This window comes from Heloderma suspectum, chromosome 6 (genome assembly GCF_057233095.1).
Source record: "Heloderma suspectum isolate Gila_16-S chromosome 6, 16-S_ref, whole genome shotgun sequence".
In the NCBI taxonomy this organism is placed as follows: domain Eukaryota; kingdom Metazoa; phylum Chordata; class Lepidosauria; order Squamata; family Helodermatidae; genus Heloderma; species Heloderma suspectum.
In genome coordinates, this window is record NC_139463.1 from 109,604,334 (window position 1) to 109,623,553 (window position 19,220).

A 19,220-nucleotide genomic window follows, 5' to 3' on the forward strand; every position below is an offset into this window, starting at 1 on the left:
CCTTCTCCTGAATTAATTGACAGATCAAAATGTGTATGAGTATTCAACTAAAATTTGTTTTATTCAGTAGTGGTTCCACTGAAAACCAAGCAGTTTATATTAAGGAATATTTTAAGAGTTCCTTTGATAAGGAGTTATTTGAAATGCACTGGAAACCATACCAAGTTGTGTAGCAACACGTACAGTTACTCACATCATTTTCCTGATAATCCACGCATTGATTTCAATTACAGCATTTATTGGAGAGGAAAACACATACATATTCTAAATTATAGAGCCATTGAGGCTTGGGGGAAAGGAAATCCTTTTCATAAAGTTGCAATAATGAGTGTACAGGACACCAGAAGTACAAACTTGTGACTCATCAAGTTGAACCCCACCCACCAGCTCTGTTTCTTTTAACCAATATATTTAATCAGTATTTTAAACATGTATGACAAATATCAAAATCAACAGGAAAATCAACAGTTAGTTCTCTTTACTTTAGAGAATTAATATTTTAAAGCATAAATATATGTCAGTTCAAATGTTCACTGAATAGGTACTCAAATATCTGAGTTCAAACCATGCATGTTGAAAATGGTTATGCTAAATAAGAAAATGTTCACTAATTTATGTGTATACTTGATTCCAAGACCATAGGGATGTCAGAGAAATCCGCCACAGACACCAGTGAGCCAGATTCAATAGAATCCGGCCTCTGGAACCCGTGGCGGAATGGGACGACTCACCTCCGCCTCCCACTGGAACCGTCTGGGGCTGGATCCTCCTCGCGGCAATTTTGTGGAGCTGCCGGCTGGCTCCTTAGCACCAGTGATATGGCCGCCATTGCTGTGCCGTATCGCTGGCTGAGGGCTCACTCCAGATGCAAATGGCGTCCACTACACCATTTGTGGCCGTAAAGCTCTTAGATTAAGCCAAATGCAGCCATAAATGGCTGCATTTAGCTTTAAAAAGGGGCTTTATGGCCGCAAATGGCATGCGCTACGCCATTTGCATCTGTGGTTTTCCCCGTGATAGGCTAGCCTTGAAAAGCAGAAGCAGAGAGATTTTATTTTATTATTTCACCAAAAAGGTTACTATGCCACTTCACATTTTTACAAAAGATACTAACGTAATTGACAAAATACAATCTTAAGAAAATACAATAAAACCAATAAATAAAACTGTACAACATTAAAATATTCAGGAAAATCTGGGGTAGCTGGTGGTACCAACAGTCAAGGATAGCAAGGCAAATAAATATGTCTTAAATTGTATGTGGAAGGACCCCAAATTAGGAGTAATGCACTCTACATGGGGCTGCCTTTGAAAAGTATTCAGAAATCTCAGCTGGTCTGAATGCTGCAGTCAGAATATTGACTGGGGCCAGTGATATGGAGCACGTGACTCTTGTTACAACAGCTTCACTGGCTACCAGGCCATTTCTGGCCATAATTCAAAGTGCTGTTTGTGACTTAGAAAGCCCTACATGGTTTGGGACCAGACTATCCAAAGGACCACATTTTCCCATATGAACCTGTCCAGGTATTGATGGATTGCCATTTCCAAGGATGGCATCACTTCCCCTCTCAATTCTAACTATTCTTTTTCCTTACTAATTGCTCTCTGATGTTCAGCTCAGGCCTCAGCATAATAATATAGAACTTAGGGAGGAAGATACAACCCAGTAAGCCAGCACTGGAAGCCAAGATGGAGAAGACCTCCACAGCCACCATGTGTTTCCCCTTGGTGCTCAGATAGGTTGGCACAAAAGACACCCAGACACTGCAGAAGACCAACATGCTGAAAGTGATCAGTTTGGCTTCATTAAAAGCATCAGGCAACTTCCTGGCAAAGAAAGCCACAGTGAAGCTGATGAGGGCCAAAAGCCCCATGTAGCCCAGGACAATGTAGAACATGAGGGCTGAGCCTTCATTGCATTGAACTGTGATGGTGTCAACCTGGGAGTGCATGTCAAACTCTGGGAAGGGGGGAGAAGTTGCCAGCCACACAGCACAGATGCCAGCTTGAATGAGTGAAGAGAGAATGATGACTGATACTGCAAGTCTCTTCCCAATCCATTTCCTCATCCTGCTTCCAGGCTTTGTGGCCATGAAGGCCAAAACCACCATGATGGTCTTTGCTAACACACAAGTCACAGCGATGGAGAAGATAATGCCGAACACTGGTTGCCTCAGGAGGCAGGTTGCCTTCCCAGGCCTCCCAATGAACAAGAAGGAGCAGAGAAAGCAGAGCAGCAGAGAGGAGAGCAGGGTGCATGTGATGCTCCAGTTGCTGGCTTTGACAATGGGAGTATTTTGGTGCTGAATGAAGCTTCCAATCACAACAACTGTGATCACAGAAAGGACAAGAGCTAAAGATGCCAGAACTACTCCCAAGGACTCCACATAAGATAGGTAGCTTATTTCTTTGGGAATACATTGGTCCTGGTCCTTGTTTGGATACTGATCTTCTGGGCACACCTCACATTGGTCTGCATCTGAAAGTAAGAAGTGACGTCTCCATTTTCTAGAATAAACAAAAACTTTAGCTTTCATGTAATCTAATTTTTCAGCAAACACAATATATTACACAGATTCCTTTTTTCCAACATCCCTTATGGTTGCTCTGACAGTTGTCCTCTGTGTAAGGAAATGCAGTCATGGACAATAGAGAAACCAATTACATTAGACTGAACATATACAACCAACTCTGGTCCACTTGCACTGGCTGCCTGTATGTTTCCAAGCCCGATTCAAGGTGTGGGTTTTAACCTATAAAGCCTTACATGACTTGGGACCACAATACCTGACGGAGCACCTCTTCCGACATGAACCTACCCACACAATACACTCAACATCTAAGGCCCTCCACCAGCTGCCTACTCCAAGGGAAGCTCGGAAGATGGCAACAAGGGAGAGGGCCTTCTCGGTGGTGGTCCCCTAATTATGGAATGATCTCCCTAACGAGGCCTGCCTGGTGCCAACACTGTTATCTTTTTGGTGCCAGGTGAAGACCTTTCTCTTCTCCCAGGCATTTGACAGCATATGATAAGTTTTCATCAATCCTGGAATGTCCTATGGTTATGGTTGTTTGCTTTGAGATTGCTTGTTTGAAGTTGTTTTAGATACATGTTCTCTTGTGTATATTGTCTGTTCGTGTGTTTTTATGTAAATGGCTTTTAATCTCTGTGCATTCTATTTGTAATGTTTTTAACCTCTGTAAACTGCTCAGAGAGCTTTAGCTATTGGGTGGTAGAGAAATGTTAATAATAATAATGATAATGATAATGATAATGATGATGATGATGATGATGATAATAATAATAATACCTAAATTCATAACTTCTGTAACTCTGCATTTCTTCACTTACCCATCTGGATTGAAATCCTCCCTTGGGGGCACTCAATGCAATCATAGCAACATGCTTGTTTCCCCTGCTGGACGGACATGCTCTGTCCAGGGTGGCAGTTCTTAACACAGGTAGAACTGGGCAGCATCTAATAGGAACCAAAGGGAAGGACATAACGGCTAGAAAAGGCTGTAAGAAGGCATCTGAGGTGTTCTCTGGCTTTCAGTCACCCAAACAGTCATCTCAGCAACCACAGCCAGAGGGCCCACCTTCTTTGGCCCCTCTTCTAAATATACACTCTTGGCTCACCACAGTACTGTTGGCATAGAATCTTTTCTACAGGCAAAATGCCATGTAGACATGAATATGTATTCATGATTCATGACCTCATAATTAATAGTTTAGCTAAGTTTAAGGATAGTTATTTATAACTTCTGAAGTGAATACTATATCAAGTGATCTTGCATAGATTTATGTATTTTATACTTTTATTCTGCTTTATTTTATATTACAATAAAAAAACTAAAAAGAGAGAAATAATTAGACAAATCATGTGCTGCAGATCTGTATTAGTACAGATAAATCCAGTCAAGCTAAGAGCTAGCAAGGCCAAAGGGCCAATATGGAATAAATAAGCTAAATTCCATATTATGCTCTGAGCTCATTGGTCAAATCCTCAACCTCATCTCTCCTGATAGGGCCAGAGGCCAGATCTGATCTTGGGGTCTCCGAAAGGGGCTGAGAGGAATTTGTCAAAAAAGACACAAAGTCATTACTACCTTTTTCTCCAATGCCAAAAGCCATTCTCCTACACCAGGAGTGGGCAACATGTGGGGTCCCCAGTTGTTTTTTCCTATGACTCCCATGATCCCTCACCATTAATTGCATTGGCTACAGCTGTTGGGCATTGTGATCCAAAACATCTGGAGGGCCACACGTTCCCTGTTCCTTTCCTACAACCTACTAGGAAGCTGCCTGAACACATCTGATGACTACATTAAAAAAAAGCAGGGGAAAAGCAGTGCAGTTTGAGAAAGTTATCTCCATCCTACCTGGATCGCCTGGTTGCAGTGACCCATGCCTTGGTTACTTCTTATGTGGATTACCGTAACGTGTTGTATGTGGTGTTACCTTTGAAGATGGCCTGAAAACCTCAGCTAATGCAAAATATGGCTGTGAGAATTCTAAAAGGGACCAGGTATAATGATCACATTGCAGCAGTCCTCCCTCACCTGCACTAAATCCCATTTTGTTTCCCGGCCCAATACACACTTCTGGAGTTTTTTGACCAATAAACCTCTACAGGGATTGGGACTTTGGTACTTGATGGAGCATCTCCTCCTGTATACCTACCTAGAATTTAAGGTCATCCATGGAAGCCCTGTTCCAAGATCTGCCTCATTCTGAAACTTTGAGGGTGGCAAGAAAAGAGAGGACATTTTGGGTGGTGCCCCGCCCACCTCTGGAATAGTCTTCCAAGGGAAGCTCACCTGGTGCCCACATTGCTATCCATTCATCGACAGGCTAAGCCTTTTGTTTGTTTTCCCAGACTTGTGAAGTATTTTAGTATTTTTAGAGTTCGAGAGCAATCCTATGGCCCTTAGACAGTGTCTGGAGCATCTAGGATGTTTTGGATCTCCTCCTGCATGCTCACAGACAATGCTACGGGTGCAGAGGAAGAGATCTGATCATGGATCTTTCCTCCCCTAACACATCCCCACCTCCCAGCTGCCAAATAAAGCTTCTCTTGCACGGTCGTAGTTGCCACCTTGTAAGAGAAGTTGGAGAGGGACCAAAGGGAGCGTGCGGGTGGCCCAGGAGAGGAGAGGCCGGATTGTCCAAAATCCTATGGATTGTCCAATCCCCTCCCTGCTCACAAAAAGGTAAGTCAGCTAGATGGGCTCAGAGGCCTGTCTAGAGGCTTTTTTTGTATTTAAAATAATCATTCCCACCTGATTGAACTTGTGATTCCACACAATGGCATTTCCATTAATGGTGAACCCATCCTCTAGAGTAGCCCTGGGCTCCACCCTTCCGACTCGGACTCTCTGGAATGATTCATTGGGGAAGGTGACCATGTTGATGAGATCGTATCCCCCTGCCAGGTCCCCATTGTCATCAAAAAATATTTCTTCCCCAGCACTATTATTGAAGCGGATGCTTCTCAGAAAAGAGTGGAGCTGGATTGGAGGAGGAAAACAGTTTTAATGATATTGTTTATTTCTTAATTAACATAATTGATTTCCCTTGCAGGTACCACGATGGTCAGACACTTGGAAAAGGGTTAATGCTATTTCCTTTGATGCATTTATGGTGCTTCCAGAAGAAGCTTTTATCCAGCAATCGCCATGCCTCATTAATGGAATTTTTGAAGGGAGGGCAGGCAATGTGTTCTTACATTTGGAACCCTCCCATGTCTTCCCACTGTTTCCCCCATCTTTTTTCTTATCATCTTTTCCCTCTGTTAAGGACGGAATAACTCCACAGCATCTTTGACTGGTAGCACTAGGTGCCTTCTCTCTGGAAGCACCCTTAGACTTCCAATATCTATTTCCCAAAGTATCAGTACCAGCAAAGATGAATTTGCAGGTGCCTCTTCTTGTCAAATGTTCAAAAATGGTCTATGTCAACTGAGATGGAGCTTAGCAACTGGCATACATATTCCATTGGTTGAGTTCTTCCAAGACTTCAACACAAATCATGAAGCTTCCATATAATAGTTGGACCACTAATCTATTTATCTCTGCATGGGCTGGTACCGTCTCTCTAGAGTGTTGGGCAGAGGCTCATAGCCTGCTCTGCCACCAGAGATCACTCTTTTAAATGGAGAATCCAGGGAGACGACAGACCTATTAATCACACAACAGATCTGCTCTATTACTAAGCTATAGCTCCTTCCAGTGGCAGGGGACAGCTCACCTGGGAAAAGCCCAGTTACCTGTTTTACATGCCAGGGGCTCACCCTTGAAAACATAGAATCATAGAATAGTAGGGTTGGAAGGGGCCTACAAGGCCATCGAGTCCAACCCCCTGCTCAATGCAGGAATCCAAGTCAGAGCATCCCTGACAAATGGCTGTCCAGCCTCGTCTTGAAGGCCTCCAGTGTGGGAGAGCCCACCACCTCCCCAGGTAATTGGTTCCATTGCCGTATTGCTCTGACACTCAGGAAGTTTTTCCTGATGTTCAGTCGGAATCTGGCTTCCTGTAACTTGAGCCCATTATTCCGTGTCCTGCACTCTGGGATGATCAAGAAGAGATCCTGGCCTTCTTCTCTGTGACAACCTTTCAAGTACTTGAAGAGTGCTATCATATCTCCCCTCAGTCTTCTCTTCTCAAGGCTAAACATGCCCAGTTCTTTGAGTCTCTCTTCATAGGGCTTTGTTTCCAGTCCCCTGATCATCTTTGTTGCCCTCCTTTGAACCCTCTCCAGCTTGTCTGCATCCTTCTTAAAGTGTGGTGCCCAGAACTGGACACAGTACTCCAGATGAGGCCTAACCAGTGCTGAGTAGAGGGGAACTAGTACTTCCCGGGATTTGGAAGCGATGCTTCTATGAATGCAGCCCAAAATAGCATTTGCCTTTTTTGCAGCCACATCACATTGTTGGCTCATATTCAGCTTGTGATCGACGACAATTCCAAGATCCTTCTCGCTCGTAGTGTGGTTGGGCCACGTATCCCCCATCTTGTAACTGTGCATTTGGTTTCTTTTTCCTAGGTGCAGAACTTGGCATTTGTCCCTATTAAATGCCATTCTGTTGTTTTCTGCCCAGCACTCCAGTCTATCCAGATCACTTTGAATTTTGTTTCTGTCTTCCAAAGTATTAGCTATCCCTCCCAATTTTGTGTCATCTGCAAATTTGATCAGCATTCCCTGCACCTCCTCCTCCAAGTCATTAATAAAAATGTTGAAGAGCACTGGGCCCAGGACTGAGCCCTGCGGTACCCCACTCGTTACCTCTCCCCAGCTTGAGAAGGTCCCATTGATAAGCACTCTTTGAGTCCGATTCTGTAGCCAACTGTGGATCCACCGGATCGTTGTTTCATCTAGCCCACTTTGAGCTAGTTTGCTCATCAGGAGATCATGGGGCACTTTGTCGAAAGCTTTGCTGAAGTCGAGGTATATGATGTCTACAGCATTCCCACGGTCTACAAGGGAGGTGACTTGATCAAAAAATGAGATCAGATTTGTCTGGCAGGACTTGTTTTTGACAAATCCATGTTGGCTTCGAGTAATCACGGCATTGTTGTCAAGGTGCTTCCAGATGGATTGCTTTATCATCTGCTCCAGAATTTTCCCAGGGATTGATGTCAGACTGACTGGTCTGTAGTTCCCAGGTTCCTCCTTTTTACCCTTTTTGAAGATAGGGACAACGTTAGTCCTCCTCCAGTCATCTGGCACTTCCCCGGTCCTCCATGATTTCTCAAAGAGAATAGACAGCGGTTCTGAGAGTTCTTCTGCCAGTTCCTTTATGACTCTAGGATGCAGTTCATCTGGCCCTGGAGATTTGAACTCATTCAAAGTAATGAGGTGTTCCTTGACCATATGCCTGTCGATCTCAAGCTGCAATCCTGCCCCTTCAGCCTGTACTTCGCCTTTGCCAGGGGGGTCATAGACCCTCTTTTGGGAGAAGACTGAGCCAAAGTAGGAATTGAGCACCTCTGCCTTTTCTTTGTCATCTGTTATCGTTTTCCCATCCTTATTTAATAGCTGAACCACCATTTCTTTCCTCTGCCTTTTACTATGCACGTAGCTGAAGAAAGCCTTTTTGTTGTTTTTAGCATCCCTCGCTAACCTCACCTCGTTCTCCACTTTAGCCTTCCTGACGCCATCCCTGCAATTCTGTGCTACCTGCCTGTACTCTTCCTTTGTTACTTGGCCTTCTTTCCACTTCCTATATGTGTCCTTTTTTGTTTTCAGGTCATCCCTAAGCTTTTTGTGAAGCCACATTGGCTTCTTCTGTTGTCTTCCACCTTTTCTTCTTGTTGGAATTGTTTGTGATTGTGCCTTGAGAATTTCCTTTTTTATACGCAGCAACAGAAAAATACATACGCAGCAACAGAAAAGAAAAGAGGGTGACTGCATCTGTACTTGTGTGATTCCCCATCAATGACAGCCAGACAACTCTCTTCAGGTATTAGAGAGAAAAGCATAGTGTCAGGAATGTTGATTTTCCACAAGCAGCTCTCTCATTAATAGGGCATGGGAGTGCCTCTTTCGATAATGTGAACCACAAAAGAAGGTTCCGCCATTATATGCCTCAAAATTCTACTGTTTATACAAACGGCGCCTGTTGAGTTAATTGCATCAGACCTGGTATCCATCATCTACCTGATGAGTTCTACAATTGTGTACAGTTTCAAAATGATCCTATACAAACTGTGACAGGTACAGTAATTTAAAAAGAACTGGAAAATGACACAGGTGTCCTTTTTACTCTAAGCATTTCATATATTTTTAAATGTTGTTGGTGAAAACAACTGATGCACTTTATTCAGGCTTGCCGTGGAGGTGTGCCTTTCATTGGTTTGGTGAAATTCTGAGCAGCAGTTCAAAAGTTATTAAGGTTTTTCTGCCCCATGAAACCTGGCAACAAGTGCTGGCAAAGTTATTTTGAGCATGCTCAGTTTAACTTTGAAGCTAGAATTCTGCCAGTACTCCAAGGTTTTCAGAGGAATTCTGTTACAGAATGCGCAATGCCGATTCCTTTACTTATGGAATATGACCTCACAAGGTGGGACTACATGTTACTTCACAGACTGCCCCCCCAACAATGGGGGAGATAGGAAGCATTTAATACTTTGGCACCCCTGCTGTGGTCCCCATTCCTCCAATTTACATTGGCAAACTGGCTTCTAGTTGTAATGTAAATTGCAGGCATAGCGCAAAGTGTTAAAGCCACCAACCCACCACTCTGGGGTCCTGATCCATATGAGGTCTCATAACCTTACTTTTGAGAAAACAAAGAAACAAACCTAGTGACATCTTTAAAGAAATGTGCAGTTTGACCCTCAGAGAATTTGGGAGGGGCGAGGATAAAATGCAGCCATGGGATGAGCAGAAGGATCAGGGCCTCACACCAGCTTTCTGAAAGCAGAAATGAAGCACAAGGGCCCCAATCCTTGCTCTTACTTTCTAGGTGGTGGGAAAGGGACATTCAAGGGTCATGTCTCACATACGGGGTATATTCACACATTACAGTATGGCTGCCTTTTCACTAAAGAAAAAACCTGCAGTCCTCCTGTTGTGGAGCCTTTCTGAGTTTACAGTGGGCTCCCAGATGGTGACCGTGTGATTGCCGAGGGGAAGTTTTTAATTTTCAAAGTTCCATAGAGATCAATGAAACAGCACCATCTAGTGGCTGTTTTAAGAGCGTAACAATCCGACTTAAATAGTTTATTATTTCCGGATCATTTTGAGATAGAATAACCAGGAAATACCTCTGGATGTGCCCTGGAGGTTGACAGCATCATGAAAAGGACCTGCAAACTTCTGTGAGTAGTCAATCTCAATAGCCACATAAAAGCTCCGCGTGAAAAAGCCCAAAATGTGCATTCACACTCCAAGTATGCACCTTAAGATGGTTGTGAGAATCTAGCCCTATTCAGTCATTCTCATCATGTGGAAGCTCTATCCATGAGGAAGGGAAGCGGGGATGTGCTTGCTAGCTCCACTCCACCACCTTCCTTGCCATTCTCGCTTTCTACATGCGAAGGGTGACTTTCTTCAGAGGACAACCTTCTCTATCTATGGGCTCTCTCCACCAGGTATTGGAATCCTGATTCTTGAAATGAAATGATGATTACCACTAGTTAAGCATTTATCATCCCATTTATCACATAGGTAAACTTGAAAGAAAGCAGATTCAAATACATTGGGGGAGGGTAGGAATACCAACATTGTAATTACACATTTCCTTTTCAAAAACCAGCCAAATTCAAAGATGAAAAAGCCTGCCAGTTTAATGCCAGAAGTAAGGATGTCTCATGTTGGCTCAACCTTCACAAAGCCAGGAAATCGAAAGCTAAGGCAGATGCCTTAATTGACATGCCCTGTAATCAGTGATGATGTGCAATGACATGAATTGTGCTTGCTTACAGCTTACCATGACCCATACTTTTCCTTGGTCAGCAAAGATGTCCCACGTTGTTCTAGTCATGTATTGTAGGACCAGGACAACATGGGGGCATCTTTGCTGGTCCCCAGGTGCTGCATCCATCCCATCTGGATTAGGGCCTAACAGACCAAGGAAAAGTGTAGTTCCATGGAGGATAAGTTATAAGCAAGCACAATTTGTGACAATCTGTAGCTGGGGCTACCTGCCATGGTTGAACTTCCTGGAGGTTCCATCTATTCCCATCTCCTCTTGATTTCTGTTTGGCTCTTGCTAAATACATGGCGTGGAGAGCATGTGCGACAGCATAGACAGCATTGTAGATACTGTAGCTCTGGCCGGACATCCCCATCTCAAAGGTAGAACCAGGAAGGCTCCCCAGCTTCTCCTTCCCAGTGCAGATTTCCAAGTTTGGGAAAAGGATACTATGTTCTGGGAGTGAACAGGTAAATGCAGTGAACCAGAACTGCTTTATGAAATATATATTTGACTGATACAGATGTATACTCTCAAGGAAGTGCTGAAATCCTGGCACCACATTTGTATGGAGAGAGAATGACAAGGTGCCATTGAAGGATTTGAAGGTGAATTTGTCCACATTCAATGCAACTGTGTAATCCCATTCAGCTGTTGTGATCCACACCCTCTCTAAAGGGTATGTATGTACAAACTCAGTCCAGTGCAACATCATTCTTAAACCCTCCAGAGACTGATTGTCACCATAGACAAGAATCACACTGATTTCACTCAATAAGAGGGTCAATTGAATTGGTCTCCATTTTTCTTGAATTCTTTCATACGGTACAAGTGCTGTCACTCTTGGGCTCACCTGCATCCAAGCAATGCAAATCTTGCTCTGCAAAAGCCTTGGTCTGAGTGTTCGAAGGAAGGTTTCTCCACTGTCATCCTCTGAAACAATGAGGCCAATCCAGTTCCACCCAAAATGCTTGAGGAGCTGAACAATCCCAACAGACTGTGGTTCTTCATGTGGGACCATCCGGTAGAAAGAAGGGAACTCAGTTTTATCCCTGAGCACTGGATCAAAGGAGCCATAGCTGAGCTAATAGTAAAGATACAATAGTTTTCAATCTGAAAAGAAACATTCCTTTCTTCGCAAAGATAAACTGACTTTATAGAACTGTCTGTCAAGATTAAAATATTGATCTCATAGAGTAGAGCCTGCTTGCAAATCTTATGGTTTCTAACATTCCAGTCTTACACTTCGTAGTAAAAATACCTTTATAGTACCAAAATTCAGGCTATAGTACAATACTAAGCAGGATGTTGAAGAAATTGGATTGCTCATGTTATTCTTTACTTTTCTGCCTGGCACCATTCACAGCTTCAGCTGCAATCCTATACCAACTTATGTGACAGTAAGCGCCACTGAACTCAATGGGGTTTACTTCTCAGAATGCACATATAGGGTAGAAGACTAAGTTCTGTGGGTTCTTGTTTCCAGGAATCCCCATAAATGCAGACAATTCAGAAGTCACAGGGCCATGCAGATATATTTGCTCTTCACATTTTTGATGTGAAGTGGTTGCCTCTATCTAATTCTAAGTACGTACCTGTGGGATCATGTAAGTATTAAAGACGTTGGCCATCTGGATGGAGTTTTGGGAGGTGAGACCACCAATGACTGAAATTAGTTTATACTTTCTTGCACAGCTGTAATTGGGAGGATCCCCTTTTTCTGTAAACAGAAGTTTCAGAGTGTTCCAAGAGGTAAGCTTTGAATCAAAAGCATTCTCATAAATCTTGGATCCCAGAGTGATGTTGGGTAATAATCCTGCATCCCTGTTGATCTCATCAATAGCAAAAACGAAGGCAAGGGCATGCTGGTAGTGTTTACGGATCATACTGCAGTGAGATGGATGCATCATCTTTAATCGTGACATCATAGATCCAACCTCATTACAGCTTGTGTTGTGATTTGCCCATCTAAGTAAGATGGACGTTGTCACACATACTATAAAAACTCTTGCTCAAACTAAGGATATGAGGATTGTCTCCTAAGACAACATGAGCAGAAATATGTAAGTTGCACAGCGGAAGAGATCCAATGCTGTGCAGTGGCTAAAATGTACTCAAACTAATGATGCTGGTAGGTAAATTTCAGTGCAGCCTTTCCTGCTCTCTTTGCTCCATGGGACAATCAGCATGTCACACCCCCATCTTCTCTACAGCCTGTAGCCCTATTCAGGCATTCCCTAATGTAGTTAAACTGAATGCATGAGGAGAGAGAGTAGTGTAGCCCTGCCCCCCTCTACTGTCAAGTACATCACCTTTGACTCATGAAGAATGATGGTCTGAAGAGGAGAGACTCTTGTATCTGTGGAGGCTCTCCATGAGATTGGGAACACTGGGAAGTCAGCACTCTCAGTCATGTGTGGAGCCTCTGTGGATACAGAAGGATCTCCAGGTAGGCACCCTCCAATAGTAGAGGGCAACGGAAACATGTGAGCAGGGAGGATGTGGCCACAGCGCTCTCTCTCCTCACACCTGACATTTAACCACATTAGAAGATGTCTGAATAGGGTGTCAATCTATGCCCATCACCTCCTCTTCTCTCTCTTTACATCTCAACCATCTCTCTCTTACCACCTTCACACCATCTTCTGGCCCATCTCTCCCTCTCCTTCAACACCATGACATATTCACTGTTTGTGGGCAGGACACACAACACAAATAGATGACCAGAATTTCCTTTTGAATTTGCAACTATTTTTCCAGACAGTCCTGTTGGTTTGTGCGGAGAGGGTGGGGGGCGTGATTTGAGGTTTGCCTTTTCTTTTCTTTTTAACCTATGACAATATTTGGGTTATTCATAGCCAAATATGAATATCTGGAATGATCAGGACTGCCTAAAAGAGCAAATCTATTAATTGCTCTATTCTCTTTCTTTTAATTGCTCCTTTCCTTCTGTCTGTCTGTCTGTCTGATCTAAATCGACAGAAATCTACAACACTGCTTTTGCAGGAAGGAAAGGTACCATTTTGGGTGGTGGTGGGAAGCCTTTCCCTCCAGGCCAATGCCAAAAACAGTAACTGAGACCTCCTTGTTTTCTTAAAGGAAGAGATCTAGTTTTGACCTTCCACAAGGAAGGAGGATTAGCCATCAGGCAAACCCTGGGTGTGAGACTGGGACCCCAGAAGGGCTGGATTTTGTCCCTGTGCCTGAGGTTCTGAGCCCAGGTGAATATGTAAATCTACAGAATCAGAGCACAGCATTTGCAGTTAGGAAAAGTAGCATTTCCCCCAAACTCCAAATTGCACTTTGGGTTCTGTGGAAGAGCACGTATGGATTCTTCCAACAGGGATGAACAACCAGTCCCAGCCCCCAAGCCAACTCCAAAAGCATGTTCAGGAACCTGGAGAAAGTTTGCTAAGAACCTGGTCTAATCTTGGCAGGCTGATGGGTCTGTTTCAGCTAGCTGAGCAATGGGAAATGATTCTGAATGTACATCTCCAAGGTTAAGACATGAATGAAAGAAGAAAGAGAGGCTGTTGCTTAAAGGTAGTAATTTATTTTGTCTAGCTAAGAATGATCATTGCATATTTGATGCATCTTCTTAAAAATAAAGAACTACTTACTAGGTACCTATTGCAGAGGAAAGTGGATATACTATAAACTCTGGCACACTGAAGTTGAAAAGTAAAATGGATACAAATTCAGCAATGATGAGCTCATCTGAAGGACTATATGAATCAGCTGGAACTGATCTCCCCAAAGTGCATATGGCGGAATTCAATCTCTTGCTGGAAGTATAATGCAACACTAGCAGAAGCAAAATCAGATGAAAAGATGACAAATCTATGGTCATGCCCAAACCAGACCCCTCCATGATCACCAGTGGCCATCAACTACAGTTCCAAACTTTCCAGAAGACACTTCAATCTTGGACTGAGAGAGCTGTGTAATACCTCCCAGACTGGGGTGGATCAAGTTGTGTGGACAGGAGTCCGTATAGGCTTGGCATAGAATATCATGCTTCAAATGCACTGTTTTTGGTATGTAATTAGCACAGGGGCAGTGATTCCCAATGGGACTTCTGAAAATAGCACTGCTGATTACAGTAATTTTAATCATTCCAGGCCAGGACATCTGTTTTGCCAAAGTCCTCAAGACTCAGAAAGTGAAAAGCAAGCCTGTCTCTGTGATCTCCCTCTAGGGCATGGCCCTGCTCCATCTGAGGAAAGTACAACTGTCCAGAAGATTGTGTTGGGTGTGAAACAGTCTCTTGGAGAGTTGGCCTAACTTTCTGAATAAAGAAGGATAATAACGTTTGTGAGGTTTTCTCTGGACTTCAGCTCAGGACAGGTTCCTCTTCCCACGGAAGAAATTTACTAATTTGAGTTTTGTGACACCATCTACAAGTGTGTAGTGATAACATAAATCCTGAGTTTTGTCCAAATTCAAAAGCTGTAAAATGACATACCCTTAGGTGGGGCCTGGTGAAGGCTAAAAAAACAACACATTCTTCTGTCACTGCTGAACCTATGTCAAAGTTTTATGTTAGTCTGGGCTCTTTTTTACCACACCAAAAGCCTGAAGATGATGTAATCTTAGGCGGGTCCTGGAGAGTGCTAAATATCCAACATTGTCACATCACCTCCAAACCTGTGGCAATGTTTTGTGCTAGGTTTGTGCTTTCTTGTGCAACAACAACTATTTTGCAAAAGAATCCTGACCAAGTGCTATGTGAAGACCAACTTCCTTTTATCTGTTCTGAATCTCCCACCATTCAGCTTCATGGGATGGCGCTGAGTTCTAGTACTGTGAGAGAGGGAGAATAAGAGACAGCCAGTGTGGTGTAGTGGCTAGAGTGTTGGACTAGGAGTTGGGAGATCTGGGTTCTAGTCCCCGCTCAGCCATGGAAGCTCACTGGGAGACTTTGGGCCAGTCACAGACTCTCAGCCCAACCTACCTCGCAGGGTTGTTATGAGGCTAAGATGGAGAGGAGGAGGATTATGTATGCCGCCTTGGGTTCCTTAAGGAGGAAAAACAGTGGGATATGAACAAATAAATATCTCCCTGTCCACTTGCTCTACACCACGAACAATTTTGTACACCTCTGTCATGCCTCCCCTTGTTCTCCTTTTTTATAAGTGAAAAAATCGCAGACGTTGTCAGCTTTCCTCATAGGGGAATTGCTCCAGCCCCTTGATCATTTTAGTTGCCCCTTTCTCCACTTTTCCCAACTCTGCAATATCCTTTTTAAGGTGTGGTGAGCAGAACTGTCGTAGGTCCCTGGTCCCTATACAAATCTCTGTATTGGGACTATACAGAGTCCCAGTACAGACTCTGTTTACATCCCTCCTTTGTTGACACTGTTTACATCCCTCCGTTGTGAGAAGTTATCATTTATTTAGACTACTGATCCATAAGATGATGTGGCAGAACTGCCCCATGGTTTTATTTGTTTAAACACAGTGTTAAAGGTTTATAGCTTCTCCATACATTGTAGGTTGCCTGGTGGGTGGGTGAGAATGCATGGAATGGTGTGAGTGGCTGAGTGCCTGGGGCTGTGTGATTGGTCAGTGAGAATGCTGATGGTGGGGGGTAGACTGAATTAAAGGTAAAGGTAAAGGAGTCCCCAACCAGTCGTGTCCGACTCTAGGGTGCGGTGCTTATCCCCGTTTCTAAGCCGAAGAGCCAGCGCTGTCTGAAGACGCTTCCGTGGTCATGTGGCCGGCATGACTGAACACCGAGGTGCATGGAACGCTGTTACCTTTCCCGCCGAGGCGGTACCTATTTATCTACTTGCAATTTCTTGCTTTCGAACTGCTAGGTTGGCAGGAGCTGGGACTGAAGACGGGAGCTCACTCCGTCATGTGGCACTCGGGTCTCGAACTGCTGTCCTGCCGACCTTCCGGTGGAATAGGGTGAGGGGGTTAGTGGTTTTAGGCCTTAGTTTAGTGTAGGTTAGGTTAAGAAAAGTCTTTTAAAATTCAATCTGTATAATAATCTAAATATATTATTTTGATTCTTTTACATTGAGTTGAGTCTTCATCACTCTACCTATACTTAAAGCTAGGTAAAAGTTTAAGAAGGGCACAACTCCCACACATAATTATACTCTAGGGAAAAATAGGAGTATAAGAAAGGTGGTAAAGGGTGGAAACCTGAAGTGGCTGGGAATAACCTGCCTAGGTGGAAGCAAAACAACCTCCCCCGATCTTGAGGGACCCCCATAGGCTGGGTGAATAGAGGAGGGGTTTCGTCACAGATGACCTCTCCTCTTATTCCATGACTGCTAAGTTTGTTCAGGAGTCTTTGTTAGTAGCAATAACTAAGTGTCTAAAAGGATCCATAATAACCAAAATCCTTTGGTTTGGTAATCCAGTAAATATCAAAGCTGAAGCAGCTCGAGAGTGAAGTAGAGGAAAAGATAAAAAAGTTGCGCAGAGTTCTTGCTTTTATACACTTGTTCTGGCCCAAATGAGTGGTGAGACAACCATCTTCCAATCAAAAATAAGGTGCATGGGTGATCAAACAACCCATTCCCCAATCAGAGGTGAGGTGTCTATCTACCCGCTCCAATAATACAACATTTTATGCCCATGTGGTTTGGAAACACTAAAGGGTTAATCTGAGATGCCAACTCTGTTTGACCCTCTTTCTACCCAAGTTGTAAATACTGCCCTGTTCAGTTGTTCAAGGTGTGCTCGTGGAATAGATAGAGAGTAGTAGGTAGCTGCAGACTGGGCCTCCTCTTTTCAGTAGTGTAGTGGCAAATTCAGAAGTGCAGGTCCCTTTGTGACAGTCACAGCCATGCCTCCTCACAGTCACGCCCCTTCTAAGATTGTGCAACCTTGTAAGATATGCAGCCTTCAGCTGGGATCCAAAAACAGTGCAGCTGAGAGTAAGGCAGTGGTATTTCAATGGGATGTCTGAGAAAAAAATGCAGGAGTGTTAAAATATTTTTCACCCACTCTCTCAAACACAAACATTGTAGGTTTTCATAATACGATACTCTATGGAAGCTTCACCCTCTCAACTCAGCCCTCATGGACAGATCCCTTCTCATTTAAACAGCCCCCTTGCACACTCCCTTAGCACCCCAGCATTACCCATTAGCCTTCCCTAAGCTCTTTCATTATATCTCTCCCACAGAAACGTCCACACCCCCACACCTATCTTCTTTCTCCTCCCCTGCAACTGATTTTTTTCTGTTTCCCTTCCCTCCATCAGGGTTTGTTTGCCCAGATACATGCCATCAGGCTCCCTCTCTTGCTCATTCCCTTTGTCCAGCCTGCTCCACGTAGTACCAAGAGGCAGCCACCCGCACTCCCTCTGCTCCCTCCTCCTTCCCTAGCAGACTGCGATCCGGCTGGGGGCTGGCTTCAGAAAAAGTGCTGGAGCGACGCCCCGGCACAACCCACCACCACTACACTGCTGGTCATACTCCCATGTCTTTTAAAAAGGATTATCAAATACAAGTTTTTCCGTATGGTATCTTAAGGTGCCCAATGGATGCATGGTAATCATCTGCGAGGCTCTGCTATTCTGTGGGTGCTACCAGATGGAGAGCTCCTAGCCGTAGCAGTCAAAATGCACTGTGCAGCTGCTCTGAGTTAAGGAAAAAGATGGAAGAAGTGGCAGTGGTGGGGAAACATGGGAGGGTTACAAGTGGAGGATGACAGCATCTGGAATCATCCCACAGTAAACTTCTATGAATGAGGCAGGGCAGTAGTGCCATTAAAAGCTTTCCTGAAAGCACCCTATATCTTTGCAAACTATGCTCAATATATTAACTTCACTTGTCTAGCGATATGGAACTATTTTCATGCAGGTTTTAAACAAGCCATTCTCCTTTACACAGTCCTTTGACTGCAACATCATAACAGCACATGAAAAGATCTAGAGCTTTCCTATATGAGGCATTTATTGTGCACGCATGATTTCTTACTCACAGTTGTTTATGGGTTCTTTAGAAGATCTTGTGACCTTCCAGTTTCACGCCTGTTTTTAAGAGCACTTCCCCCTTTTTTTAGAGCAGGGAAAATGTGGTATTATTTCTGAAAGTGGAAGAACTACTTGTAAATTGGTAGTATTCCACTATAGCACAGTGCCACCTAGAGGTTATGTAGTGAAAATGCAGGAAAGGAAAAGCTCTTAGTGTAGAGCTTGGATCTCAATTCTGTGATGAAACCAAAAACAGATCAGGCGATTAACAGCCTCATATAGAAAAGCTCCTAGAATTGGCTAGGATATTATTTTCTCATTTTTCACCTGCTGGATTTCTGCTTCTTTTCCAGTAATTACAGGCACAGGGTTCCCCTCAGAGGAAAAATAAATAAAAAAAAACAATTATGCTAGAACTGGTGAGGAAGGCATGATATCCCTGGTGCAGAGCACACACAGAGATAGCAACTGTCCATGCATGTTACTATCTAGAAATGGAATAGCAGATACAATTTATTACCATGCATCCATTGGGTACATTAAGATACCATAAGGAAAACCTTATATGTGTCTGATTATCCTTTTAAAAATACATAGACCATGACTTCATAAAAACAGGAAACACTCTGCTTATGTTCTTTAGAGGGCAATTATCATTTCCTGGATTAGCAAACTTGGCTTGTCACACTTAATCAGTTTGGAAGTAGAATGGAATCACCCAACAATAACCTAATGGTTTATGAATATTCAGGTGACTCGCTAAGTATGCAGAAGTATATTCATTTTAAACTAAAATGGGAAAAAGCAGCCTACCAAACAATCAGACAAATGAAACAGCCCTGTGAGCTTCCAGGACCTTCAGA

The 19,220-nt window shown here is 43.6% G+C and overlaps 1 protein-coding gene across 1 annotated transcript; it reads right to left on the bottom strand.

Annotated features, from left to right (window-relative positions):
* Window positions 1–1,577: 1,577 nt before the first annotated feature.
* On the bottom strand, window positions 1,578–11,458 carry LOC146342456 (vomeronasal type-2 receptor 26-like). The gene is made up of 4 exons (XM_084807848.1): window positions 10,652–11,458; window positions 5,287–5,514; window positions 3,356–3,482; window positions 1,578–2,482 (listed from the first exon to the last, which is right to left on the bottom strand). Exons 1-4 carry the CDS (start codon window positions 11,441–11,443, stop codon window positions 1,578–1,580), a joined length of 2,052 nt encoding a protein of 683 aa, XP_084663974.1. The 5' UTR covers window positions 11,444–11,458.
* Window positions 11,459–19,220: the final 7,762 nt, after the last annotated feature.